Below are 27,391 nucleotides of genomic sequence, written 5' to 3' on the forward strand. Positions count from 1 at the left end.
ATCATTATTATGTTTATTTTCATATTTAGTTTTCTGCTAAATATTCATTTAAATCCTGAAGCTGCATCTTTGCATGAAAGGTTCAATATAAATATAATTATTATAACTACTGCTGCTGGTAAAAATCCAACTAGTACAACAAAGAAGTCGTGTTTCCTTCATGTGGTGGTTACAGAAGGCAGCGTGGCCTCCCTGTGGTCGAGACGAGTCGGTGCATCATGTGTTCATACGTGTTTGTATGAAGACAGAGACGTGAGCTTTATTATCTTTATTAAAGGTCAGTCTTCAAATACACTCAGTCAGTAGGACAGCTGTGTTTCAGATGAAACGGCTGTGATTGGTTTAAATAAGTTCTATTAACACTCTATAATAAATAATTGAAACAAACTAACGAACATTTAAAGGGTGTAACTCAGCAGTGTGATTGTGAAGTGTAGACACAAACAAAGAAACAAGTTGCATAGACATAAATCTGTTCACGCTGTTTCATTTCAGTGTTGTTGTTTTTGTGGAGCACACTGACGTCTCTGCATATTTATGTTAGTTCTAGGTGCTCAGCGTCCGGGGCCCGGTGCTCTGAACAGCATTCATGATGGACTGCACTACTTCAGACGTGGAGCCTTGGCCTCCGAGGTCAGCGGTGTGCAGCTGGAGAACAAATGAGATGACGCACAGACGGAAAATCAATGTGAGCCGAGTCTTCTCTGTACTCTGAGTAACACATCATGACTGAATGGTATTTTTTTAATAAACATGCTCTGATCTTCTTTTTTTTTTCACAGTGAGAAACGACGACGGGGCTCACCCGAGTCTCAGAGACCGTGGAGAGGACGCCCCTGCGGATCATGGCGGCGTAAGCGTGGAGCTTCAGGTGATCCAGCAGCAGGCACGAGGCCAGCAGCATGGCCGTGGGGTTGGCGGTGTTGTGGTTGGCGATGCTCTTGCCGGTGTTCCTGGTGCCCTGCACATAGAAGAACATGCTGAAAAGGAAAATACTTTTCTACGATGGTTCACCGAGCTAGAATTATTATGGAAGCTTGATTTTATAAATATCACAGTTACGGTTTATCCTGTTACACTGTGACAACCCTAATCCTCATTTATAGGGAGCATTTTAGCGTCTTTAAGCTGATTGTTTTGGTCACTTTCGCTCTAACTTCTCACCGTCTCGAACACGGCGTAATCCTCTCCATAATTGGCTCCGGGCACCAGGCCCGGTCCACCAACCAGCCCGGCACACACGTTGCTCACGACGTTTCCGTACAGGTTAGGCATAACCATCACATCGAACTGCTGTGGCCTGGAAACCAGCTAACACACACACACACACACACATAAAACATCAAAGGTATATGTAAATGAAGTGAATGTGTTGTGCGACATTTTGAACATGAGCCACCTGCATGGTGGTGTTGTCCACGATCATGCTGTCGAAGGCGATTTCAGGGTAACCGCTGGCCACCTCCTTACAGCACTCCAGGAAGAGGCCGTCACCCAACTTCCTGCTCCAACACACACACACACACACACACACACACACACACACACACACACACACACACACACACACACACACACATTAAGATGGATCGTGTGTTTTATAGATAAACGGAGATAAAACAGGCTGAGTCAGGAACGGACATGATGTTCGCTTTGTGCACGGCGGTGACTCGTCTGCGTCCTTTAGCCCGAGCAGTCCTGAAAGCGTACTCGGCGATGCGTAAAGATTTGGTCTTGGTGATGATCTTCAGACATTCAACAACGCCTGGCACGTTCTGCAGAGACAGACGGAGACAGAGCGTGGACGTTGGATTTGTTGTGATTATAAATTATATATTATGAACACACACACACACACTAACACACACCTCGTGCTCCAGGCTGCTGTACTCCCCCTCGGTGTTCTCCCTGATGATCATGATGTCGACGTTTCTGTGACGCGTCCTCACTCCTGGTAGAGACTGGCAGTGCATCACGTTGGCATACAGATCCAGAGAGGTGCTGCAGAGAGAGAAGAGCAGGAAGAACGATGGAGACAGACGGATGAAGCTCCGGACTCTCTTTAAATCTCTGCTGCACATCAGAGCTACATGTGAAACAGTTGTTCCTGTTTAGCGCTCATGACGTAAGGATTAGATAACGAAGATGAAACGTGGTGAAACGTGTCGGACTTACCGGAGCAGGTTGTTTCTGGACTTGTAGGACGGTGGCAAGTTGTGGTTCATCTCAATGTTACCTGGATGAACAAAGTTACACCCGAAGAATGACGACTGAGACAGACACAGGACAGAGATCTTCAGGACTTGTCAGGACTCACTGTTCTGACGTCTCTGTTCATTTTAAGTTAACACTGTCCATGTTGTCTGTGTGAGCGCACTGAGAACATCATTGTCACGACTGGCTGTGAAGCTCCAAGCTGATGGATCAGATCATCATCATGCCTGTGCCAAGAGTCTTCACTTTCAGATTCAAGACCAGAATTCTGACCACAACATCGGACGCTGTTCGTCATTTGAAGACTCACTCGGATAAACTAAAAAGAATAAAGACTAAAAAGTGACTTTGGCTTGAGTCACATGTTTAGGAGTAGATAAATCCGGATGTTCAGACTGTGATTTAGCTACACTGATATAAATAGAGTGGACAAAATAACAGAAATGATCTCAGTACAACACGATACACAATAAAACACAATACAATACCTCATAAAACAAAAACTTGTGGGACATCATGGTTATTTTCTGACTTACATGAACGTTTCCAAGGTTTTCCAGGTTTTCCAGGCCCTTGTGGGAACATATTTCACATATACACTCTGAGACAAACTGACCTTTTAGTGCAACTCCGTTGCGTCTGATAGCCATGATGGCGTCGTTGATGTCATCTTCTGACGTCATGGATGAGTCCACGTTGACGACTTCGAAGTCCACCGGCACGCAGCAGAACCTGGTGATGAACACAGATGGAGCTGAGTCATTTAGTGACAGTTTGGGTCGGTTACTGAGTTAATTTCAACACTGTGTGTGTGTGTGTGTGTGTGTGTGTGTGTGTGTGTGTGTGTGCAGGAAAGTGTGAATTCTCACCGGAATAGTTCGCGCACGTGGTTGGCCAGTTCTGGTCCGATGCCATCTCCGGGAATCAGAGTCACAGTGTGCCTGCCTCCATACTGAGCCGGTGGAGGCTGCACAAACACACACACACACACACACACACACACACACACACACACACACACACACACACAGTCAAACTCCTCCATCAGACAGTCAAGTACAAAACTACTGAGAAGTGACAAGCTGTGCTACACCGCCTGTGTGTGCGCCATACTCACTATAGTCTGTCGTGGGTGGGTGGATGGAGGATGGAGGGATTCAGAGTGGAGGAGAGAAAACAGGGAGGTTAGTCGGACAAAGAGGAGGTGGAGCAGCATCACAAACACACTGATGAGACAAAAGACTGTGGACGTGTAGTAAAGACATGTTTGATCCCTGAACGGGAAGGTCAAAAGGTGTAGCGTGGTGTTGGTGTGTCCTGAACTCCTGAGGTGACAAACGCTCAGAAATCACAGCTGCACTTATTTTGTATCTTAAAAAGACTTACAGTGTACGTGGACCGCTGTCTCTGGTTACATGTAGCTGCAGCACAAACCTGCGAACGCAGAGAAAAGGTCACTGAAGAACAATTTATTTGTTGTTTTCAATAATAAGTAGTGCTTTGTTTAGTTGAATTATTATTATTTTGTTGAGTAATTGATTTGCATAGTTAGTATTTTGTTTTCGTTTTTGTTGGGTAACACTGACATTTTAACATGGGGGCTTATGGAGACTGACTCCCTTCTGGAGTCAGCCTCAAGCGGCTTCACTTCACAGCCACTGAGGCTGCTGCTCGGTCAAAGCGTCATCGATTAATCTGTATTTACAGTCTTCAAAATGGTGCAAAGTACAAACATTCACATTCATATTTTACGACAAACAGTTGAAAACTTTAGAAATTCAGTTTAAGATCATAGAAAACTAAGAAAACAAGCAAATATTGAGATTTGTGGCAATGGATCCAGAGCGTAAATAAGTATAATAATATAATATACTGATTCTAAGTTTGATCAGTTCTGTTTTTCATGTTTTACACAGCGTCCCAACTGTTTCTGAGTTTATATATTGAATTTATAGGTGGCATGCAACATGTTTGCTTAGGTTGTTAATACTGATATATGGCATGAACACTGGTGGACTGAAGGGCCGGGCGTTGTGTCATAAATGCCTCATCTACCATATGCCTCCATGCTACATAAAACATGATAAAAGTGCCCTCTGTGGTGGCCCAGCGTGCAGGAGAACGTAATAAAATGCCCTCTGGGTGCATTTAAAGGGGAGAAACTGATGCATTGCCCTCTGGGGCCCCACAACATTTTAATTAGGATGAGTGTCTCATACTGTTTGTCCTGTTAGATTAAACTTCAGTAAATGCATATTTATGTATATTCAAGTTTTCAGTGGCAGTTTTCTCCCCAGTCCTTGTCAGTTGTGGAGGAGGAGTTGTTAACTGGCAACCATGACTGGAAGGAGTCCTGTTGTAATAGTCTGAATAATTTATGACTCTGCAGGGAGCAGTTTGTGTTTGCAGCCTAATCCCACCTGAGGGAAATAAAGGCAGACGTTCCTCTATCAAGAAACTGTTAGTGGGACATTTCCTCTGTCCGGCTGACAGCAAACAAACAAAGAGTGGTGCTGAAAGGACAGCGACTAACCAACAAACCGGCAACCAACCGTTAATCAGCTTAGCAACGGAAAAACTGATGGAAAAACTACAAAATAAAACCCACTTTAAATGTCAAAATAAAAGTCTGTTCAACAGTTTAACTCGGTGAACTGCTCCTTACCCTGGACAACCGGTTGCTGAACAGGGGCTTCAGGGCTCCGGACAGGGAGCGCATACAACGGGCCGTCATGGTGACTCTGACCGGGGATGGATGGACTAGTACGCGGGGGCGTGCTGCGCGCTCCCCGATAATCTCGTTTTCTCTCTCTCTCTCTCTCTCTCTCTCTCTCTCTCTCTCTCTCTCTCTCTCTCACACACACACACACACACACACACACACACTTTTATTTATCCTCTAGTAGACTCTTATTCGACCTTTAATCAGAAAAGGATGCAAGCTTCAAAGCTAGCTTCCCGTCGCCATGGCAACAATAACCGACACAACCGTCTTGAGTGCTCCTCGTGTGGCCTAGTTAGCGTTAGTGATGTGTCTGTCGTGAACGAGCCGGTTCAAAGAGCCGGCTCTTTTTTTTTTTTTTTTTAAGTGAACGATGGTAGAAAAAGGAAGCAGCATTTAGACCCATTAAAAAAAAAAAACTGAAAACACAAAGGCAGAATGCAGAATTTTTTTTGCAAAAGCCAAGCTGTCGAATCGAGCAGGGTCCACAAACAACCTTCACAGACACGTGAGAACTGTGCATCCAACAGTCAATAACTGTCCTTTTTTTAAAAAATAGTTTAGTTTTTTAAGTTTATATTTGCTTTGTGTAGCAGAGTGATTCTACAAGCATGTTAGTGCATTCATTGGGCGGCTTCAGAGAGTTACAAAGGTCTGTAAACGCAAAGAAATGATTGGCTACAGCAATTTATTGATATTAGAAAGTGTACTTTTTTAAACTTTTGAATAATTTTGGTAAAAAATGTGTATTGAATATATATACATGAAATATGTATACACATACAAATCATAAGTCAAAACAGTGCTAAATTTGGCTGAATTATAAAAAGTGGTAAAATGAAGAGCCGCTTGGGAGCCGAAAGAGCCGGCTCTTCTTGGTGAGTCAAATGATCTGACTCCCTAAAAAGAACCGAACTTCCCATCACTAGTCAGCTTATAGTTTGGTCCCCCATTTTTTTCTTCCTTCTCCCCCGAAGCACTTTTATTTTCTACTGAAGTGAACCACAGGGAGGCGACATACACACACAACATTTATCATGAACGGGACAGCGCCATTCTACCTGTTACACTGTTACACTCACACATTTTTTTTTTTTTTTACCGAGTAACGGCTGATTCATTTTTGAATTTTACACACGTTAACTGCTGAGGTTAAACAGTTACTGTTACATGTCAGAGAGTGTGTAGTAGCATCAGCAGCACCGGCCTGCTGCCACGAAGAGCAGTTATCAACCGTCGTTATGAGTATTTAGCTTATATGTCAATATGCATTCTCAACGGGTAACGGTCAAATAACGGCCGTTTGTACTTGAATCACTTGTGGGCAACTTGGAAGAAATTCTACTCTCCATTTAAAAAAAATAAAAAATGTTTGTATCCTCGTTCAACCGTCGGTGTCCCCCTCGATGGCGCTGGTACTTGTAGTCTTTTCTACTGAAGTGAACCACAGGGAGGCGACATACACACACACAACATTTATCATGAACGGGACAGCGCCATTCTACCTGTTACACTCACATATTTTTTTTTTTTACCGAGTAACGGCTAAATAATTTTTGAATTTTCTGGCTTAGCGCGAGACACTTTACATACGTTAACTGCTGACGTTTAAACAGTTACAGTTACATGTCAGAGAGTGTGTTGTAGCATCAGCAGCACCGGCCTGCTGCTGCTGCTGCCACGACAACAGTTATCAACCGTCGTTATGAGCGTTTAGCTTATATGTCGACGGGTAACGGTCAAATAACGGTCAAATAACGGCGTTTTGTACTTGAATCACTTGTGGGCAACTTGGAAGAAATTCTACTCTCCAGTTTTTTTTTTTTTTTTTTTTATCCTCGTTCAACCGTCGGTGTCCCCTCCCCCGCTATGGCGCTGGTACTTGTAGTCTTTTCTCCAGTTCTCACCAAAGCGCCATACCGCTCACTGGACTACATTTCCCAGCGTACCCCGCGCCCTCCCTCCCTCCCTCTTCTCCGCTCCCGCCCCGCCCCCCTCCCTTTCCCTCCCACTCCACTGGGCCGCGAGGAAGTCGCAAGATGGCTGATGTCGCTTGGAAGTAACGTTCCCCTCCGCAACATGAAGCCGTGAGTGTGGAGAGAAAGCGAGGGAGGCACCATCGGGCTTTTATTTTTTTGTTTTTTCTTTTTAGTTTACTTTTCTTTTTATTTCGTCAAACATCCATCTCATTCCGCGTCGTGTCCGCCCCGGACTTGTCTCTTTTTTTTTTCGGGAGTTGACGCGTCAAATCACGCCGGGGACCCTGCTAACAGCTAGCCGCACAGCTAACAGCCAGCCAGGCAGTCACACACACACACACACACACACACACACAGCTCGTTAGTTTGTTTTAATTAGTATCCTGACACCTGTACAGCCAACAAGCCGCTGCTGCACACGTGAAATTAAGGCGTCAAACGTTTGTTTTTGTTTTTTTTTTTTTAGCTGTCAACGGTTTAACATCATGTCCGCGGACCGGCCATCCAGCCGTTAGGGGGGTTGCTAACTAATGCGCAGTATTTGCAATCTGTGTTTTTTCTTTTTTGTAATGTGCACACAAAAAACAACAACAACAACAAACAACCAGCAGGATAACCCGTTTATGTTAAGCTCATTTTAATATCCGTTATTTCGCTGCCAACTTTTACTGAAGCTGGTTATGTTTGAAGCCAAAATTATCGGGAGCAAGGGGTGAAAAAAAAAAAAAGAGATGTTGAACTTTTCCTGCTGGTTGTAGGTAGCGACACTGGCCTTGCTGGCTTCGAACCAAAAACCCACAGGGATGGACACTAACCCGAGCACCCGCGACCAAAACTGAGACTTTTTTTTTTTTTCTTTTGGGTTTCTAACGCTAGCTGACACTTACAGCGGTGCATGGTGACTCGCTTCACCAGTCCTGGTGACAGATAAGTTGTTGATCAGGGTTTAACTTTAACTAGTTTAGTCACTACACACACACCGAGACCGGTTAGCTTGCCTGAGGTGCACAGCTAGCTGCGGTCTCGCCCCACATCACGTTACAAACACGGCGTACAGGACGTATTCAGAGCCCGCTCCCGGCCAGACGCACCGGCTCAACAACACCGTCATGGGAGTGCAGGGCTTTCAAGAGTATTTAGAGAAGCGGTGTCCCGGGGCCGCAGTCCCGGTGGACCTCCTGAAGCTTGCCCGTACCGCGGCCCGCCAGCCCCCTCACCACCATCACCCACACCACCACCCACATCACCCCGGGCCCATGCCTCCCCCGCCCCCGCCTGCCAGGATCCTAATCGACGCTGACTCCGGCCTGCAGCGCCTGTACGGCGGCTACCAGACGGACTGGGTGTGCGGGGGCGAGTGGAACGCCATGCTGGGCTACCTGGCCGCCCTGTCGCAGGCTTGCCTGTACCAGGGCGGCCTGGAGCTGGTCGTGGTTTTCAACGGCACACTGGGGAAGGAGCGCTGGCCCGAGTGGGCGCGGCGAGCTCAGGGCCAGCGACAGACGGCGCAGCTGATAGTCAACCACGTCGGCAGCAAGGCCACCCCGCCTCCACGGGCATGGTTCCTGCCCCCGGCCTGCCTCAGCCACTGCGTCCGCCTCGCCATGTTCCGCTTCCGAGTGCGGGTGAGCAATGTGTGAAGTTGTTTCATGGTGGACATTTAACACTTGCCCTTTTTTTTTATTTTTCTTGTTGCACGCCCATTTAGTGGCTTACATCATCCGGCGCTGTTTTAACTCCTTCCAGTGCAACTCCCCCAGTCCTGAGCACCGAGGAGAGCCGAGCTGGGAGTGTGTTGCTCAGTGTTAGACACAGATACAGTCCTGATCTGGCTGCATGTATTTCTGCTTCTTGTAGCGGGCCTGCTCTGCTCGCAGTGCTTCCAGTGCAACAGATTTTTCTTTATGTATCTGATGAATCCAGCAGCATCCTTATTCAAGTCCATGCATTGTACCACATGACCTAGTCTAGCCTATATATTACATAACATGAACTCAATGAACCTGTCATACATTGTTAAACAACTGCTGAGTGGAAAGACTATTTATAGGTCCCCGCTACCTGACAGTGGTGTTTGTAACGACTTGGTTTGTGCGTTTCAGCAGAGAATATTTCTGTCTGACCTATTGGCACAATAGTATTCGTTCTGATATGAAATATAGAGTAAGGTGCATGTGCTGTAAGGTGGAATAAAGCAGACGAATAACCCGAACGTGCTCTGTTTGAAAAGGGAAACGTGACTCATAGCGGGTAACGAAGGCCTGATCGCCCTGATCTCAGGGTTCCCTCCTGTCAACTTTCACCTGAGCTCTCTCTCTTCTTTGATCTACCTTTCCTGCCGTCTGCCTGCATGCTTGTATTAAATATACACAATGCCATAGTGTACGAGTGGAAAAATCCCACCCACGTTCCAGTCCAGGCAGCACATTCGGCTCCCTGTGCGTGCACGCCGTCATTCACAGATCCTGTGTGTGTGTGTGTGTGTGTGTGTGTGTGTGTGTGTGCTCGCTTGTTTTTCCCTACCTGTATGTCTGCAGCTGATCTCTGTGCAGCTGTTCATTGCATATCTGTATGTCTGCAGCTGATCTCTGTGCAGCTGTTCATTGCATATGTATTCATCATCGTTATCTCAGTGTTTTCCCCAAACTTTTTACACCACGTCCCACCTCGAAGTCTCTCTCAGTTTCACTATTCTGACAGAAGGAGATTGTTTATTGAATCCTGAACAGAGCCGGCTCAAGAACCGGAGCTAATTTGGCATTAAAGAGGGTTCTCCTGATCCGTAATTCCAAATATTTCCTGTTTGGAGACACAGCTGCAGAGTTTTGGAACCATTAATTCCACCTCTGCTTACCACCCCGCGACAGATTATTATGTTTGTGTCACTACCTGAACGAACGAGTCGACATCGTAGCTATCCACTCGTTTAATCTCATTGTAAACGCTTTGATTTTAAGAGATTCCTCCAGGTGCCACTAACAGGAAAGTCAAGTGCCAGCAGTGGTGGTAGTTTGAGTTTTATTATTGCTGAGTGACACAAGAAGAACGTCAGTCACTCCTCATAACCAGCCAGATTTGATTACCAGCCCATCAGATAGATTTTTAATGAAGTAACTGAATGTAATTATTTAGTTTTCCACTGATTAACAGTGACATTGATTAACGAGATTAATGTAACAATTCTGCCATAATTGTCAAACTCTCTCTCTCTCTCTCGGGTTCTGCATGAGTGTGCTCTGAAGCAGTTATGTTGCCCTCAGGTCCGGGTATCCGCATCACCACCACGGGTGATTTAGAAGCAACCGGTGCAGCACAAATTTTCCACAAATGTATTTTTGAGGTTTATTAATTGTTTTGTTTTTTTACGCTCTGCGGAGCTTAAGTATTCTGTTGGCACACAAACTGTGTCAAGCGTCAGCACCGTTGGCAGTCTGCGATCTCCATCATCGTAAATTGATACAGATACAATCCAGACTGATGATTGACTTTATTATCGATCGAGCTGCCATTTATTTGTTTGGTAAAATTGGACATTTTTGCATTAAAAGCAACTTAAATTATGAAAATAGTTGCATTTTAATTGTCTGTATCTGAACTACTGTGCTGCTAACCTGATGTAAACTTCATCCAGATGAGTGTTTCTGTTTCAAACTGCTGATTTTTGTCCACTCTGCGTCTACAGGTCGTACAGACGTTGGAGGACCACCACCAGGAAGTGCTGTCTCTCTACAGGGACTTTGGATTCGCCGGCCTGATCGCTCAGGATTCCGAGTTCGCCCTCTGCAACGTGCCCGCCTACTTCTCGTCACACGCGCTCAAACTGAGCTGGAACGGCAAAAACCTTACCACACACCAGTATCTGCTGTCTGAGGCCGCCAGGCAGCTCGGGCTCAAGACACAGCACCTGCCATGCTTCGCTGCTCTGCTGGGTGAGGAGCACACACACACACACACCTACACACACCTACACAAAATCACTGGAGCACACGACCATACCTGAGAGTTGTATTTTTGGCTCTTTGTCTGTCGGCCTCGTTCACTCTGACACAGCGAACATTTCAAACGAGTTTGTCTTTTGCAGGAAATCATATTCTGCCTGATGAGGACCTGGCTGCCTTCCACTGGAGTCTGCTGGGACCAGAACACCCACTAGCTTCTCTCAAGGTACCATATGTTTCCATAAAGTCCAAAGTCCACCGCAAACCTCAGCCCGAGCTGTAATAATCTTGGTATCAACGACGTGAGCACGGATTTAACTCAAATGTAACGAGAAGCAGACTTTTCTTTCTTATTTTTTCTGTTTTTTTTTATCAGTTTTAGATAAAACACTCCCTGTTTTCTGGTAATCTCCCATTTTAAAGGTCCAGTTTCTAAAACTTAGGGGGCTCTATTTATATGTTTATTACCTTAGAAACAGCCTTTAATGCCGTTAATTAATCCTAACTGCCCTTTCACAATAAAATCCTTTTGAGTCGTCTGCGGGTACCCATCGATATGCTTTTATTGTGAAATAATGTTTATTAACAATGTCTTAGAACTATGAAATGAATAGAAATGGATCTCCGATAGTTGGAGAGAGAAATAATGTCCAGAACATGAAACATATGTGAAATCTTTCTAATGTCGGACAAACTGGAGAATCTTTGTCCGTGCGGTGCTCTGTGTTCGTGGTAAGTGTGATAACAGACTCGGAGATAGTGTGATATATGAAAACAACAGAGAACGTCACTTCACCGCTTCCCATGGCTCAGCTTCGCCTCTTCTTTCCATATACGTGGACCTTATTGTGTGTGTGTTGTTACTAATAACACCAGAACTCCTCTAGTAGTTCTTTACCTCACGTGAACTCTGCAGTTTAACAGACGTCATGTGGATCAGTTCAGTTTGTTCACTTTGATCCACTCCTATAAAATACTCAATTTATGAGGAATGACCGAGGCGGTTTAGTCTTTTCTCTAATGAGACCTGACGGATGAATTAAAGCTTTAACTCTCCGGCCGTGGCCTTGTTAACGCGCCTCTTGAGCGATCCGATAAAAGAAGTTTACACCCGACATTAAAATGCAGCTCCACGTTCATCTCGAGTGATCACTCGTGATCGGATCTCACTTTTTACGCCCTGTATGCAAATAAACTCCACAATAAACCGACACAAAGGAAGAAATACCTGGACGTATAGCATCTACAAGAATGCCAAAATAATCCAGAATATCTCGTAGACGGTGTTACAGACTCTGAGGTTAGTCTGGGGATATTACGGTAACTAGTTCAGCGGTGAAACACGGCGTGGTCACAAACTTGTGCTCCTTATCTTGGCAGGTCATTTGCATTACAGTGAACAAATGGAAATCAGACGGCGTGTTCTGTGTGTGCTTAGTGGACGTCAGTTGAGTGAGCAGACCTTCATTGTGTTGCCCAGATCATCTTTGAACGTGGCCGGAGCGAGGAAAGAATGAGACACAGCTTATTTATCTGAAGCTGAACGTTAGATCTCTTTTTTTTCTTTTTTATGTTTGATTCAGGGGAATATTTAGATAACCAAAACATACAGCACACCTTCCATAATGTTAGGTCATTATATCATATTACATTATAAGGAAGGACATCAACTTGTAATTTGAGGGACCCGGTCCATCTGCTGTCTAAAGACTGGATAACCTCTTTATCTGTGCTCTGACTGATCAGCTGCACACCGAGGAGTAACGTGTGTTTCTTCACTTCCATTAGGTAAAATGTTAAGTAATGTTTCTGTCGCAGGTGCGAGCCCATCAGTTGGTGCTGCCGCCCTGTGAGGTGGTGATCAAGGCCGTGTCGGAGTACGTCTCCTCCATCAAAGACCTGGGAAACCTCGACGCCATCGCCAGAGATGTCTTCAAACAGTCACAGGTGCGTCACGCCGCCGTATTCCAGCGTTTTTTTATTATTATTGATTCCACCGTTTTTTATTCGGATTAAAAAATTCAACATAGAATGTCAAAATCTGAAATCTGAATGGTAAAGTGAACGTGCTCGTAGCTCATTCCTTCTGTGGCTCATGGTGAAATAGGTCATCGCTGTTGACACAAGACCTGAGTCAGCATGCACACACATCAGTGCTAACCCAGACAATCACACCACACCTCTATAAAAATCCCATGTGCTTAACGGGATCGTCTAGTTTCAGTTCATCAGAGTTTATTACACATGAGGCACATGTATAAAAGTTTAAACTTCTGTTTATATACCACGTATCGCTGCTCTGCAGCTCTCTGCAGCCATGAACTTGTCTAGACGTCACCGTTGCTTCACCCTGCGAGCTCTCCGGTACAAAGTCCGCGTAATGTCGAGCTCACGTGTGAATAGATCGGGTCAACGCCCGGAGAATTCACAGCCACCGAGCGAGCGAGCGTGTCGAATGATCACGTGACTTGACGCGAAACCGAAAGAAAACAAACACCCGAGGGTGAAGAACGGTAATTAACACAGAGATGACGGTATCCTCGTCAGCCATCCACAGCATACTTTCTACGTCACGTCCTGCCTCCCTCTCGCCTAAATAAAGTGTTTCCAGTAGGCGACAACGCGTGAGACGTGGACCTGTTATCTGCCACATGGAGAGAGCGCGTTATAATGTTCATCGACGTTGTCTCTTTGCTGTGAGGGATAGACGTTTAACTTATGATACAATCAGTCAATAAACCTGACAGAAAAGTAAAAATGTGTGGACTCTGATTTTCTTTGTCATTCGACACTAAGCTGAAGATTCCTTTGACGTTTGATGGTTTAATAAAAGGAGTTTGAAGATGAAGTTAGTCATAATAATTCTTTATCATTTAGTCAACGTCAACAAAGTCAATCTCTGCTTTTATTGTGAAATTTACTCATTAAATGGCCCCTTTCACTGTCGCAGTCCTCCTGTGACGTGCGGTCGACATCACGCTTTGTCTCCTCTCTTTCCAGTCTCGTATGGAGGACAAGGTGGAGCGCTTCAAGAAAGCGGTGGAGTATTTCTCAGCTGCCTCCAAACCACGCTCGCCCAACATGGGGCCCTCGTCTTTCATCCGTGAGTCGTAAAACTGTTCGGGAAACACAACAGGCTCTGTCATTATGTAATCGTCTTCGGGCTTACTGAACATGTATTCTCTTGTGCAGTCCCTGGGTTTGGACCCAATCCGTTTGGGGGACCACCTGGCCACATGGGACCGATGCAGCCTGGAAAGAATCAGGTAGATTTCTTATCTCGGTAATCCTCTGTGTAATTTGTTCTCGGCTACGTGAATCTAGCCGAGTGGATTAAGTTTTTTTGCTCTTTGAAATCCCTTTGTGGCGTGTGCTCATTTAGGGGAGAAACTGGCTGAGGGGGGGCGGCTGTAGTCCGCTCCATCACAAATCCTCCAACCAGCCTCGATTGGATGCTTCTAGTTTGATCTGAAATAAAATAGGACAGTATTAGTTCCCGTCCCTGAGACATCTTCTCCCCCTTCCTCCTCTCCTCTCCTCTCCTCTCCTCTCCTCTCCTCTCCTCTCCTCTCGATCACAGTTCCCTCCTCCCCAGGTTCCGGGGTTAAAGCCACCTTATCAAAATGCTCCATATGGACCTGGCTCCACCCCTCTGTTCCAGAACCCACCGCCACCGTCCCAAGACTGCAACGACTCACTGACGAACAAGATGGGCTTCTCCGATTGGTCAGCTCCGTATGATTCCACTCAGGGGGGAAGTCGATTACCCAATCATCACACCAGCACTCAATCTGGTCCCTCTCCGTCTCCTTCCTCGTCATCGGATGGAGATGAACCCAACGACAGCAACGCAAAGTAAGGCGCAGGCGAGGACGAGTAATTAGCTTTAAGTGAAGAGGCGACTCCGGCGTTTTTAGGTGGAGCAAAGCACTTTACATAACACGTGTTTTGACTAATCACAAGGAGAGCTTAGCTCCAGCGGTATGTTGGCAGCGCACACTTTACAACATTAGTGCTAATGAGGGGAATGGTAATTGATTTTTAAAAAGCACTTAAAGGTTTGTGGCTGTTTAAAAAAAAGTCCAGGAAACTTCTGTTGATAAATGTTTCAGTCTGCCACAGTTTGTTGTTGTAGTTTTAATGCTGCTGTTAGAAGCAACCTGTCAACATAAATGTGACGGCACCAGCAACATGTTGCCATGTCTGAATCAGCACTTTAACATAAAAGTCTAAAAAGAGACAAAGACGTTAAAAAAATAAATCCATTTTCAGGTTCTGTTTTACCAACATGTTAACGTCACTGAGGCCAACAAAGACAAACATGACGGAGTAAGTCGACCTGTTAGTTAGAGTGACTCCAGGTGTTTATACCTCTGTTATGTAATGTCAGTGCCCGCGACGTTTGGTCCTCCACGTGACTTCGAACCCTGCCGGAATTTTTTTCAGGTTTATATGTTTCTAAATATGTAAACATGCCACATTGTTTCTGTGTCAGCTTGAGAAGTAGAAAAGCTGCAGAGAGTCGCTTCTGAAGCGGATCACGGTTCAGCTTCTGGTTGCGTTTGAAACATTGAACGAGCTCCATCCGGCCTCACGACACACACAAATCTGACTCAGACTTGCATCTGTGTGTCTTTGCAATGACTGTGTGGAAAAAATTACGTTGCTCTCTGTGTGAGCACAAAAACAAAAAGCGAAACAAAAAGCTCAGGTAGAGACTTTTTTGCCAGTGGACTCTGTCAAAACGCCAAATAAGAGTGGCAGCTTAATTCTCGCTGTGACTTGACAGGCTGACATTAAACTGAAAGTTCGCTCTGAAAGCTGTCAAATCAATAATTGAAGCTTATTCGTAATGTTACATGACACCTGATGGAATATTTCTGAACCTGGACCTCCAGTATTTGGATCAAGTAGCTCGTAAAAAATGTGTCGGATACATTTAATCAGCGTTTAATAAAAAGGACGATCAGATGAGCCCTTTCCAAAATGCAGCGTGTCTACAGCAGCTCATATCACACATACCTGTTGACTGAGTGACTTTTTGTCAACAAGCTCACAGGGTGAAGTAGCCCAGATACAGCTTAGAGATTCAGGGATTACAGCTGAAGGCAGCGGAGGAGGATGGAGCAGCAGCATCTACAGAGGAGTTTGTTTGTGAACACCCTTGCCTTGTTGTGGTGTGTTAAAGGTCCAGAGAGGCTTAAGTTACACAAAATGTGTTTGAGGACGATCGGGAGATTTGATATTGTGTAAACACACACACACACACACGTGACGAACTAAACGATCCTATCATTTCTCTCGCAGCCATTTGACGGACAAGCCCTCTCGGTGGGAGGATCCCACCGGAAGGGGGGGCTCGGCCTCCGGAGAGGGTTCCCAAGGCAACGGGAGCGGGTCAAACATTCCGTCACTGTTGTCTATGGCGACGCGGAGTCACATGGACATAACCACACCCCCTCTGCCTCAGGTGTGTGTCTGCCAGAGATCTTTAAAACACACACACACACACACACACGTTTGACGCAGCAGCACAGTCGCGTCACCGTGTTCACTGTCTGTTCGTCTTCAGGTCAGTGCCGAGGTTCTTCGTGTGGCCGAGCACAGACACAGAAGAGGACTGATGTACCCCCAGATTTTCCACATATTGACCAAGGTGAGCAGATTACCACACACACAAACACACACACACACACGAAGAATCCCTGTCAGAGCTCTCGGCCCTCCCTTTAACCTCCCCTCCTTCTCCCCCCTCAGGGTGAGATGAAGATGCCAGTGTGTATAGAGGATGAGTGTAACTCCGAGCTGCCTCCTGCCTCTCTGCTGTTCCGTGCTGCCAGACAGTATGCGTACGGCGTCCTCTTCAGTCTGGCTGAAACACACCGCCGCCTGGAGAGGCTCGCTCTCCGCAAGAGGGCTCCCCTGGAAGGTGGGTGCTTGGGGCTCAGAGGTGGAGTTAGATGTCGAGTGTGGGGACTGTATATACTAGAGGACATCAGAGGGAAAACATTTCCTCCATAAAATATGATCCAGTTTCACCAGAATCAGTGAAATAGTTGCTGCTGTGTGACTTAGTGCCGTAAAGCGTTACGTACTTCTCCCGACCCGGAGCCCAAAGTTACATAGTGTGAGAACAGACGTACGAATGACAGAGACACCGTTCACCTGATCACAGGTCAGTGCAGATCAACAGGAGGTAACATCTGTTATGGGGCTGTAAGGGAACGCTTTGTTTTTATCATGTAACCCTAGACGGGGATATTAAATATTGTTAATCATGAACTTTTAGAGCTGCCCCCTAAAATTCGATGACTCTGTGGTGTGCTAGGATCTTATAACCAGAGGAGGAGTCTGACATCGTCAAAACATGAGATCCATGTCGACTGATACATGAGTGTTGTGCTGCAGGTGCACAGTGTGTTTCTTTGAACCACTTGATGAAATATTGACTACGAGTCCGTTCCTTTTCACTCGATTTGAAGCACCGACTTTAAAAATCGAAACTGGAGAACAGCTTTAAAAAAATAAAAACTGCACTGACGGCAGCGAGTGGATGCTGGGTGACTTTTCAGGTTATGACAGTGTCTGGTAGACTCCTCCCCTCCACCAGCCTCCACCTTTACGTGGCTTCATCATTTCATTTGGATCTTAGTGGCCACTAGAATATGTCATCCCACGATAAAAACGTATGTGTCTGCGCGACACACTCGCAGCCCAACACGCATATTGACAAACATGGCGGAAGGCGAAGCAGATATGCCGGGCAGCGAGGAGCTCTTTCCTCGCAGCGAGGAGCTCTTCTCTCGCAGCGAGGAGCTCTTCCCTCACAGTGAGGAGCTCTTCTCTCACAGCGAGGAGCTCTTCTCTCACAGCGAGGAGCTCTTTCCTCACGCTCCGGCCGTCAATCAGACACTCTGGTCGGTCGAACCTCCACAGACAGCCTGAAATGTCTCTGATAATCTACCTGTGTGTTCTCACTTTGTTTATTTCATGTACCAGCTTCTAAATCTGAGACCGACTCGCAATTTACGCCGCAAAATATAATGACACGAAGAAGTTTAATTTGATTTGCATCCGATGATTAGAGAGCGAGAGAGACAGAGAGAGAGCACTGGCCTCGATAAAGCTGTTATCAATCAGCAAAACAAAAAGTTATTTCCTTATTGTTTCACAGCGGTTACATTCAGCAGGTATAGACACCAGTAAAACATGTTGACTGTCTCTCATGTCTCACCGCTGAGAAGTAGATTCGTCGTGCTCATATGTCAGTGGGAGGACGTTTTGACTGGCCAAACACATGTAAATAATATGCTGCATTCCATTTAGCTGTACCATGTATGGTGTTTACTGACGTTTAAGGTAACGGAGCCGTCCTTACTGTAGTTACACTTCCTGTAATGAAAAGTCAAACAATCTGCTGTGAGACCGGTTTAATCTCCACCACGAGACGTAAACCACGACTTCTATTTCAGGATGTTGATAAACTGGAAGTTACAGCAGACATCAGTGAACCAATAGTACCAGCCTCAGTTCTTTGACCTGTACATGTTCGTACTGACACACTTGTTGTGTCCGCCACAGTTCCTCCGGTGATCGTCAAAGAGTGGAGCAGCGGCAAAGCCAAGTCAGCCCTGACTCCGGAGCTGGTTCCGGCCCTGTGTTTCCGGGAGTGGACCTGTCCCAACCTGCGGCGGCTGTGGTTGGGTCGTGCCAGCGAGGACCGCTCCAGGAGAACCAGGGCCTTCCTGGCCTGCCTACGCTCTGACTGCCCAGCCCTCCTCAACCCAGCACAGGTCCCACAGCATCTGCTGCTCATGTGCTGCGTGCTCAGGTACGACGGTGCTCTGCGCTGCCGCCGCTGCTGGGCGTAGTTGAGTTCAAGTTAGTGCAATTAAATCAGTGTGAGGAGCAGCTAGAGCACTGATTAATCAGTCAGTCCGTCCATGGACATTTATTGGGTTGTTGCTTTTAATCATCGGTACACTTCAGTGTTCCCGTTCTGAAGTTCCCGTTGCTTCCCGTCTCTCTCAGGTATATGATGCAGTGGCCTGGGGGAAGAATTCTCCAGAGACATGAGCTAGATGCCTTTCTGGCTCAGGCTGTTTCCAGCCAGCTCTATGAACCCGACCAGCTCCAGGAGCTCAAGGTAAGGCCTCCCTGCTCACTCTGTCATCGTTGGATGATCACTGATCAGGAATCTCTGCAGTAATCTAACTACACTCAACACGAGGTCGCTCTTGTGTGATTTTTACCTGTCGTGTCGTCCGTTAGGTGGAGAAGGTGGATGCCCGCGGCGTGCAGCTGGCTTCTCTCTTCATGGCCGGCGTCGACACGGCGCTGTTCATCAACGATGTGTGCGGCCAGCCGTTGCCGTGGGAACACTGCTGTCCCTGGGGCTTTTTCGACGGCAAACTGTTCCAGAGCAAACTGGCCCGGGCCGCCCGCGACCGGGCCGCCCTGCTGGACATGTGTGAGGGACAGGTACGAACATATTTCATATATTAGTGGCATATTTCATCTTCTATTTAATGCATAACAATAACACAGCAGAATAGCTGATGAACTGGCCATTTAACCCAAACTGTGAATGCAATAGCTGCAGGAAAATTATGTCAAAGAGTGATTTTGGATGAATTTGAGCTGATTATTTAATCAGAATCACCAGTAACTCGCGGTCGTCTTCCCGCCCTGCAGGAGGAGCTCGTGTCCAAGGTGGAGAAGATGCGTCAGGCAATCCTCGAGGGCATCAACCTGTCCCGCCCTCCTCCGCCTCCCCCTCCTCTTCCACCTCCTGCCTTCCTCCCTCCCGCCATGGTGCCGCCTTTCTACCCCATGCCTCCACTCTACCCACCGCGCCCCATGGGCGGCATGCCTCCTCATCATCACCCACATCATCCGCACCACCCCGCGCAGCACAGACCCAGAGCCTTCCCAGGTACAACCACCTGTATGTTACTGTACACACACACACACACACACACACACACACACACACTTTCTGAAATATTTAGATCTATATGGATAAAAATACTCACGTCTGTTCCTCTCTCCTCTCCAGGCATCCAGTCCATCCCCCCTCAGGGAGGGAAGCTGGAGATAGCCGGCATGGTCGTCGGCCAGTGGGCTGGGAACAAACCAGTTCGTGGGAGAGGAGGGTTCAACATGCAGGTGGTGTCAGTGGGTGCAGGGAGAGGGTGAGTGAGACGATGACCTTCTAATAATACAGCTGATGACACTGTTGACTGTTTGAACCAGAAAACCAAACCAGAAACAACCGAAGCTGAAAACATTACACACATACGTGACCTTCGATACGCTCGATACCGGACTGAGCTTCATGCAGAGTGTGACGTAGACGGCATCGTCAGTCACGTCTCCATCACGGTTCACATCTATGGAAAGTTACTTTGCTGCCATTTTCCTGTTTTATGAGCATAAATCAACATCTGCAGCTCATTTTAAATTCACAGCCGTCATTAACTTCTGTTTTTTATTTACGCTGATCTTAAATAATCAATAATTAATCCTCAGATTAGCAGCTTGGCAATGACTGCTGATGCAGATCAGCGTAATATTAATGATCAAATTAAATTACGACGACCGAAACAGTAAAAATATGTGAATAAGAAACTTTGTTGTGAATGAAGCTGCATTAAATCACAGAGCACTAACGAACAGGAAAACTCTCTTAAAGATCTCTCACAGTCTGAAACGAATGAAATGCATTGTTAGAAATGTTACAGCCAACAAATACAGGCAATTATATACATTCACAAGTTTAATTTCACACCTCAGATGTTATCTGCCGCGGCAAAAATAGACCTGGCAAAGATAGCGGAGCCTGAACGTGACAAAGCCGTTAATGTCTTCTGTCTGTCTGAGAATAACGAAGCAGTGGAGGACGCACCGGGTTTGCCCGTTCTCGCTCAACAAGATGAACTTCAAGAAATCTGTCGTGTGTGAACTTTACACTGTCCTGGTGCTGCGCTGCACCCTCGTGTTCATCGAGGCCAGCGCTCGCTCGCTCTCATTAACATCTTCATGTCTCTTTATTTTTGCAGCTTAAACTCAGATTTAGAAGCTGCTTCATGAAATAAACAAAGAACACGACCGGAGAGTTTAGATACGTTTCAATGTCAGCTCACACAGTCTCCGTCCCCGCTGCGTCACGGCTCCGGAACGACTGCGGCGTCCGGCAGCCCTCCGCAACACATACGCAGAGCTTCGATTTTTGATGGACGCCGTAGCACGGCGCATAAATTCAGCACAGAGCAGATTGTGAGGGGAAGGAAATCAGCTACAAAATACAAAATAAAACCCCGGTTTATTTTCAAAATAAAATACTCTGTGTTCACCGTGGATCGAGTTTCATTACAAGAACACGTCATAATGGGCCGACCTGGAGTCAACAGGTCAGAGGTTTTCAGGAGTCTTTTCACCCCATGGATGAGAAGTTGATTTATGACACCTCACATCGTTTTTATAAGGACACCAGAAAAAAGGTGCAGCGTGGAATGCCATTCAAAGAGACTACAGACAGTAATATCACGCGATTATGCGTGAATTCATGAGATCTCATGCGTTCTTCCGGCGTCGTGAGAACAAACGGATTATGTGTGAGTTGTCGGACGGTGGAGTACGCTGTCGTTCTGGAGCGGAGCCGTTCTGAGCCGTTCCGCATGCTGTGTATTTTCGGGGTGAGCGTCTGATTGGCGGCTGCAGCGTGACGTCGGGCTACATTTTCACAAAAGTTGGCTCTGGCTCAACTTCTTTGCAGGTCACTGCGTTTTATTGGAATGGAAATATCTGTTTTCTTAGCAGCGTAGGATCCTGTCTGAATGCACCCCGACACATTTTATTCTTGGAGTAGACGTAGGATTGCTGATGAGTTGAAGTTGAGGTGAACATCCTGCACAAACTCAGTGTTAAGTCTGTCCTGAACGCTGGAGGGATCGAACCCTAAAGCAAACTCCTGACGCCGGTTGTGTTCCTCATCCGAACATGTTTGTGTTTCACAGGAGGGGTAAAGAGATTCCAGCGAAAGTACGGGGAGTGAAGAAGGCACCTGCCAACAGAACACAGGTATGATCTTAAATCCTGTCGTGTGTTCTCCCACATCAGAATCAAGATCCTAGTTTCTGTCTCATCTCTTAAAATTCTGCCTGTCCTCCCTCCAGACGTCGCCACCCCCCCCATCCAGCACTCCCCCAAAGCCCTCAGAGGAGGCGGGCTCCACGCCAGAGGTTGCGACTCAGCAGCTGAACGGCAGCTCAGCAGCCTCCGCCATCGGCCAGCCCCTGGAGCTGGCCCCCCTGGCCCAGCCAATCCCGTGTGCCTTAGCCAGCAGAGACAACCAATCAGAGGGGGTGGAAGTGGAGGCCCCCTGTTGCCTTGACGACTGCCCGTCAGACGGAGCACTACAGAAGGAGGAGTGACGGCGTCCCTCCCAGGATGCACTGCTCTGAGAGAGTTCTCTGTGTTCGACTGCCTTTCCCTGTTTTTGTAGCCCCCCCCCCCACCCCGCCCGCCCGATAGCTCACTGCCTCATCACACGGAGCAGGAGGGCGCCGCGAGGCTCCTCCTCCTCCCCCCTGCTGCTCCCTGTGATAGGCTCCAGCAGTTAGCTGTTACTTCCTTTTTAGTTTTCTCATGTGGTTTTACTTTGTTTTACGAAGAGAGGTTTCCTCCATGAGTCTGTAAGCGCCCCCGCCCCTCAGAAAATCCCAAACGCCTCCCTCCCCGCACTCAGAGTAAAATAAGCTTGAAGCCCCGCCCCCATTACGACCCACCACTTAAACGAGCCCCGCCCCCTCCTCCACCTTGAGTACGTATGGGTATCTGTACAGTTTCTTCTTTTGTGTCCCGTTGTTTGAATCTCTGCACACGGATGTTTAAGCTTGCGGTTTTTTTTTTTACGGTGACAGATTGGATGTGGTTTCCGCGGTTACAGCATCTAAGGCCCTCGCGGTCGCCGTGGTCGGTAGCCGCGCGTTTTTTAATCCGGTTCGTCTTTTGCCATAGCCGTCTCGTGTGAGGTTTGTGTCTTGCGTGAACTCGGAGGACACGCTCAGAGTCTCGAGCGTCGTCCTTCGGTGCAGTTGACCCTCGTCCCTCCTCAGACTCTGCAGGCTGAACACTCAGTGTTACTATAGCGACAAACCGCCCCACCCCCTCAACCTTTTTATCGATCGGTTGTCCAATCACAGGAGCACTTCTGCACCACCACGGTATTAGCGTGCTATCTTACTTTGACCTATGTAGCATAGCCTAGAGCTTAGCTGTGCTGAGAGACCCCATGAATTTATGCACCTTAAGCCCCAAAGTATGCAAGATATTATCCCGCTCCAAAAAAAAGAAAGAAAGCAAAGTGCATTATTATATTATCCTCCCGACCCCCCCTTTGTCCCGTTCTCCCAAAGCTTTGATTGTATTGTCCCAACGGAAGCACTTAATGTTGTATTTAAATAGAAATTGGAACCTGAACTTGAATTTGAACAACGCCCCTATACAGGTGAATTGACAGTGCCCCGCGCACCAGTAAATCATCACGACATGTAGAAGTACATTTAAAGGTAGAGATCTATTGGACAGACGTCAGAATGTGAACAGAGCGCTTTCAGACAAAGAAGCACTTTGTTTTAAATGAATATGTTAAACCACACTGGACAGTCCTCTACCAGGTGACATAGAAACCAACTCTGAGGCACCTTCTGGAGTTAAGGCCAAAAAAGAAAAGAGTAATGCTGCCCAGCAACAACAACAACAACAACAACAACAACAAAAAAGATGGAAGTGAACGCTGCCAGGCAGAGTTCACTTCAGACTGGCCTCACGTTCAATCAAGAACTTTGAAGAAGCTGAAAGGATTCTTCTACGTCGAGGATTCCCGGGAATCATTTCAGATTTCTTTAAAAGTTATTTTCCAAAGTGTATTTTAAACGAGGCTCGCCGCAACCCGAGGCGGCCCGTGTGATGCAACACACAAAAAAAAAGAAAAGAGGGGTGTGTGGCAACAAAGCCTCAAAGATCCCTCCACCGCCGCCGCCGGTCCTCCGGTGGTGATCGAGCACCTCGAGAGAGAGAGAAAAAGCCCAAAACACCCCACAAGAGCTGTTTGGGGGCTCCGGTGTGTCACTTTAGACCAGCAGGAAGCACTTCCCTGCCCCTGAAGCACCTCCAGCCGAAACCACGGCGGAGGCTTTATGGGTCGGATCACATGACGGGAGAGAGAGAGAGAGAGAGTGAGAGAGCGTGAGAAAGAGAGAGAGAGGCCTCATGACGGCGAGTGCGCCGCTCACAATCTGAGACTTCTACGATAAATGAATTGTTTTATTAGAGCACTTATGTTTGTAGAGAGTGAGATGTGTCCCCCCAACCCCCCATAGTAGATTTCATCTGACTACGGAAAATACAACTTTACCATTTAACTGGTAGCACAACTGCAGGAAGCAGTAGACCGACAGAAAACTGCCTGAGAGACGCTGGCCATGAACACGATCTCTGTAAAACTTAACGAAGAGAAGGTTGAGATGAGCTCACACACAAAAAGAGAAAAGGCAAGTCAACAAAGAAGCACCTTATTTTGTTAACTATGTTGATGACTTGTGCCCTATCGTGTGCCACAGGATTGACATGGAATAAAAGAGAAAATATTAAAAAAAAAAGCTCTTATGAAATGCCATTTTTGAAGGAAGAAGACTATATATATGTAAGTGTTAATGTAGTCGCGTCAGACATCCCCTCAGTTACGAACTTCAAACCATTTACAGTGAAACAGAAACAGTCCCGAGGCCCGCGAGCGTAGGCGTACGCTCGTCACCATCGCGGAGGGCCTCCGCCACCACCGCCGTCGTCTCTTAACACCAAACACCAAAAAAACAAGAAGAGGTTTGGACTCGTTAGCCGTTTATTGGTAGGGATTAAGCACACGGCGCTGTAGGTGTTTGTAGGTTAAGAGTAGGTCACAGCGTCGGGCTTAACACAAGGACTGTAAACACACAAAGACACCAAGACTAGGCTAGAGAATATAGCTCCACTGGCCGAAATACTAAGTCTAGATTTACTAGGAGTTCATATACTTAACTGCTTTCAACTTTTGACATTAGTACAAATATGTGTATCGCAACAGTACATTGTTAGAAGATGGCTTTTTTTCTGCGGCGAGCCAGAGTGTGATCTGGTATACGATGCCCTCTCTTGATTCGCTCGCCACACACACTTACAAACACACACACACACTTACAAACACACACACACACACACACAGGTGTTCAGTTGCGTTTGTTACCAGCAGCGTTCTCTCTGCTTTTGTGCTGAAGTGATTTTGTGCAGTTTCAGTTCCCAGTGGAGTGGTCGTCAGTTCATCCAGAGATCATTTTGGTAACACATTCGACTGACCGACCTCAGAGCACACACACACACACACACACACACACACACATAGATGTTAAACCCTGAGTTACACAGTAGCTAGTATGGAAAAAAAAAAAGGAAAAAAAAGTCAACACAACACATGATGTAGTGTCCCTCTCTTTGTCCTCGTCTGTTTTAGTTCGATAGATATTTGATCAGTGATTTTTATGCTTGTTATCCTAACCGCCCCCGCCCACCTCCACCTCCACCTCCACCCCTGATACCACACTTTTTTTTTCTCACCCCCACCTCCTTCCTCTTCATTCACTTCTTTTCTCCACCCTTAAATCCTCATAGAGTACACACACACACGTACACACACACACACGCCATGCCCACACAAACAAACACACACTTGGATATGATACACACAGGTTAACCCCCCTCTCCTCCTCCTCCTCCTCCTGTACTTCAGTTCTCTCTTTTCACTCCTACACCTCCCTCTCCGCCTCTCCTTTTAGCCGTTAGGACCGTTGGCCGTTGTTTGTTTTTTTTTTGTTTTTATTTTTTAATTTTCTCTTTTTTCTCTTCGGGCTGCCCCGCCCTTTAATCAACCCAACTAACAGTTAAAGGTTATATTAACGTTGATAATCAGTTTCTGTATGTATCTAACCAGAGTCTGGAGACAAAAAAAAATCTGAAAAAAAAAAATCAAACGGTTTTATTCAATTGTGCAAAATGTGTTTTTTCTTACTATTTTTAATGTTATTACATCTTCTAATCTAATCCTTCTACCATTGCTTCAGTTAGTACTGAAATACGCTTAGCCAACCTAGAGATTTGAACTGTAATGATTGCGATTTTCCTTACCTGTATTTTATATGGCATCTTTAGACCACCGTTTATTATGTACGTAAGTAAATATTGCCCGTTTTATGAATTGAAAAATCGTCGTCTGCACTATGTATCATTCTCATAATATCCCTGAATAACAGATTTAGTGGTCGACTCATTATCAATCGAAGCTGAGCTCTGCACCTTGCACAAAGCAGCGAAACATCTCTTGTAAACACCTGAGAACCAAAGTACACCGAGCATCCCCGCCCTTATGAAGCCCCCATAGCCCCACCTCGCCCCGCTCCTCCACGTCGATGGTTTGCCCCCTCCACCCCCCTCGAGTAACAAGTTTTCCGATGAGTATGATTATATATATTATGACATTACAGCACGTGTGATTTATCTGATAAGTCTGTGAGGTTAACAACACTGTGGTTGTCGTGGAGACGTAGACAGACAGGGAAGAAGGAAAGGAAGAAAGTGTTTGTGTGGACAGCGAGAGAGCGAGCAGGCGGGTTTTCAGACGAAGCATTGTGGGTCGAGAACCCAACACTCCCCGTTGCTCGCTCACGCTCACGTCGCGACTCCTTCGCCGACCGACTTCAAATCCGTACTGACGCGACAGGAAGGAACGACACCTGACAGATACGCTTTCGGTCGCCGACGTTCTGGCGCCCTCTTTTGCGTTTTTTTCTTAACGTGTAATTGTCGTGCTCTCTCAAACTTGCCTTTAAACTTCTCAGCTTGACAGAGCAACTTCTTAACTACACCGAGCGTCTCTTCTACGTGTCGGGCACGGAGGCTGCTCAAAGCGGCTGAATTTTCCTCGAGAAAACAAACAAGTCTGAGATCAGCATGCCTCCGAAGAGATGTCATGAATTGTGGAGTGCAAGCGAGACGCGATCCATCCGTCACACTTGAATTAGATCAAACACGTTCCAGCTTTTCCGTTGGCTGCGCGTCTTCTAGAGCTGCAACGATTCGTCTTGATGTTTGTTTTTGTCATTTTTCAAGCTCAAAACTACCAAATATTTGTCCTAAAATATGGCTTTTATCTTTTTCTTTGCCGTATTTGGTGGCAGATTAAATATCTTTTGGGGTTTTTGACTGTTTGTTGAGTAAAACAAGCAATTTGACTTCATCACACTGTGCTTAAGAAAGTTATGACGGGCATATTTTTAGACTAAACCAATAACTGGTGAAGAGAACAGCCCTGAATTCTTTGTCTTGCGTGACAGTAAACTATATTTTGGCTTTGGACTGTTTCATAGACAAAACAAGCAAACATGTTTCTTTTTTTAATTATTTGTTGACATGTAAAACACCTTAACATGTGTTGATCTGTTGCA

At 46.4% G+C, this 27,391-nt stretch overlaps 2 protein-coding genes across 3 annotated transcripts; one reads left to right on the forward strand and one right to left on the reverse strand.

Annotated features, from left to right (window-relative positions):
* Positions 1–238: 238 nt before the first annotated feature.
* LOC104928357 (isocitrate dehydrogenase [NAD] subunit gamma, mitochondrial) lies at positions 239–5,214 on the reverse strand. Its single transcript, XM_027288228.1, has 12 exons — positions 4,880–5,214; positions 3,601–3,648; positions 3,332–3,337; positions 3,084–3,181; positions 2,831–2,946; positions 2,176–2,236; positions 1,869–2,001; positions 1,642–1,775; positions 1,400–1,502; positions 1,165–1,311; positions 806–961; positions 239–648 (listed from the first exon to the last, which is right to left on the reverse strand). The coding sequence occupies exons 1-12, from the start codon at positions 4,946–4,948 to the stop codon at positions 547–549; spliced, it is 1,173 nt and encodes a 390-aa protein (XP_027144029.1). The 5' UTR covers positions 4,949–5,214; the 3' UTR covers positions 239–546.
* A 1,709-nt stretch (positions 5,215–6,923) lies between these two features.
* Positions 6,924–27,368, forward strand: fam120c (family with sequence similarity 120 member C). Of its 2 annotated transcripts, none has more exons than XM_019266215.2 (17): positions 6,924–8,540; positions 10,598–10,844; positions 10,997–11,079; positions 12,672–12,800; positions 13,854–13,956; positions 14,046–14,119; positions 14,434–14,708; positions 16,161–16,323; positions 16,426–16,509; positions 16,611–16,782; positions 18,435–18,684; positions 18,885–18,999; positions 19,125–19,334; positions 19,548–19,800; positions 19,912–20,047; positions 21,872–21,935; positions 22,031–27,368. In XM_019266215.2, the coding sequence occupies exons 1-17, from the start codon at positions 8,025–8,027 to the stop codon at positions 22,286–22,288; spliced, it is 3,132 nt and encodes a 1,043-aa protein (XP_019121760.1). In that variant the 5' UTR covers positions 6,924–8,024; the 3' UTR covers positions 22,289–27,368. The 2 variants fall into 2 exon arrangements, with proteins under 2 accessions (XP_019121760.1, XP_019121765.1); XM_019266220.2 differs by having other exon boundaries at positions 19,548–19,788.
* Positions 27,369–27,391: the final 23 nt, after the last annotated feature.

The sequence above is a fragment of the Larimichthys crocea genome, chromosome XV, assembly GCF_000972845.2.
Source record: "Larimichthys crocea isolate SSNF chromosome XV, L_crocea_2.0, whole genome shotgun sequence".
In the NCBI taxonomy this organism is placed as follows: Eukaryota; Metazoa; Chordata; class Actinopteri; family Sciaenidae; genus Larimichthys; species Larimichthys crocea.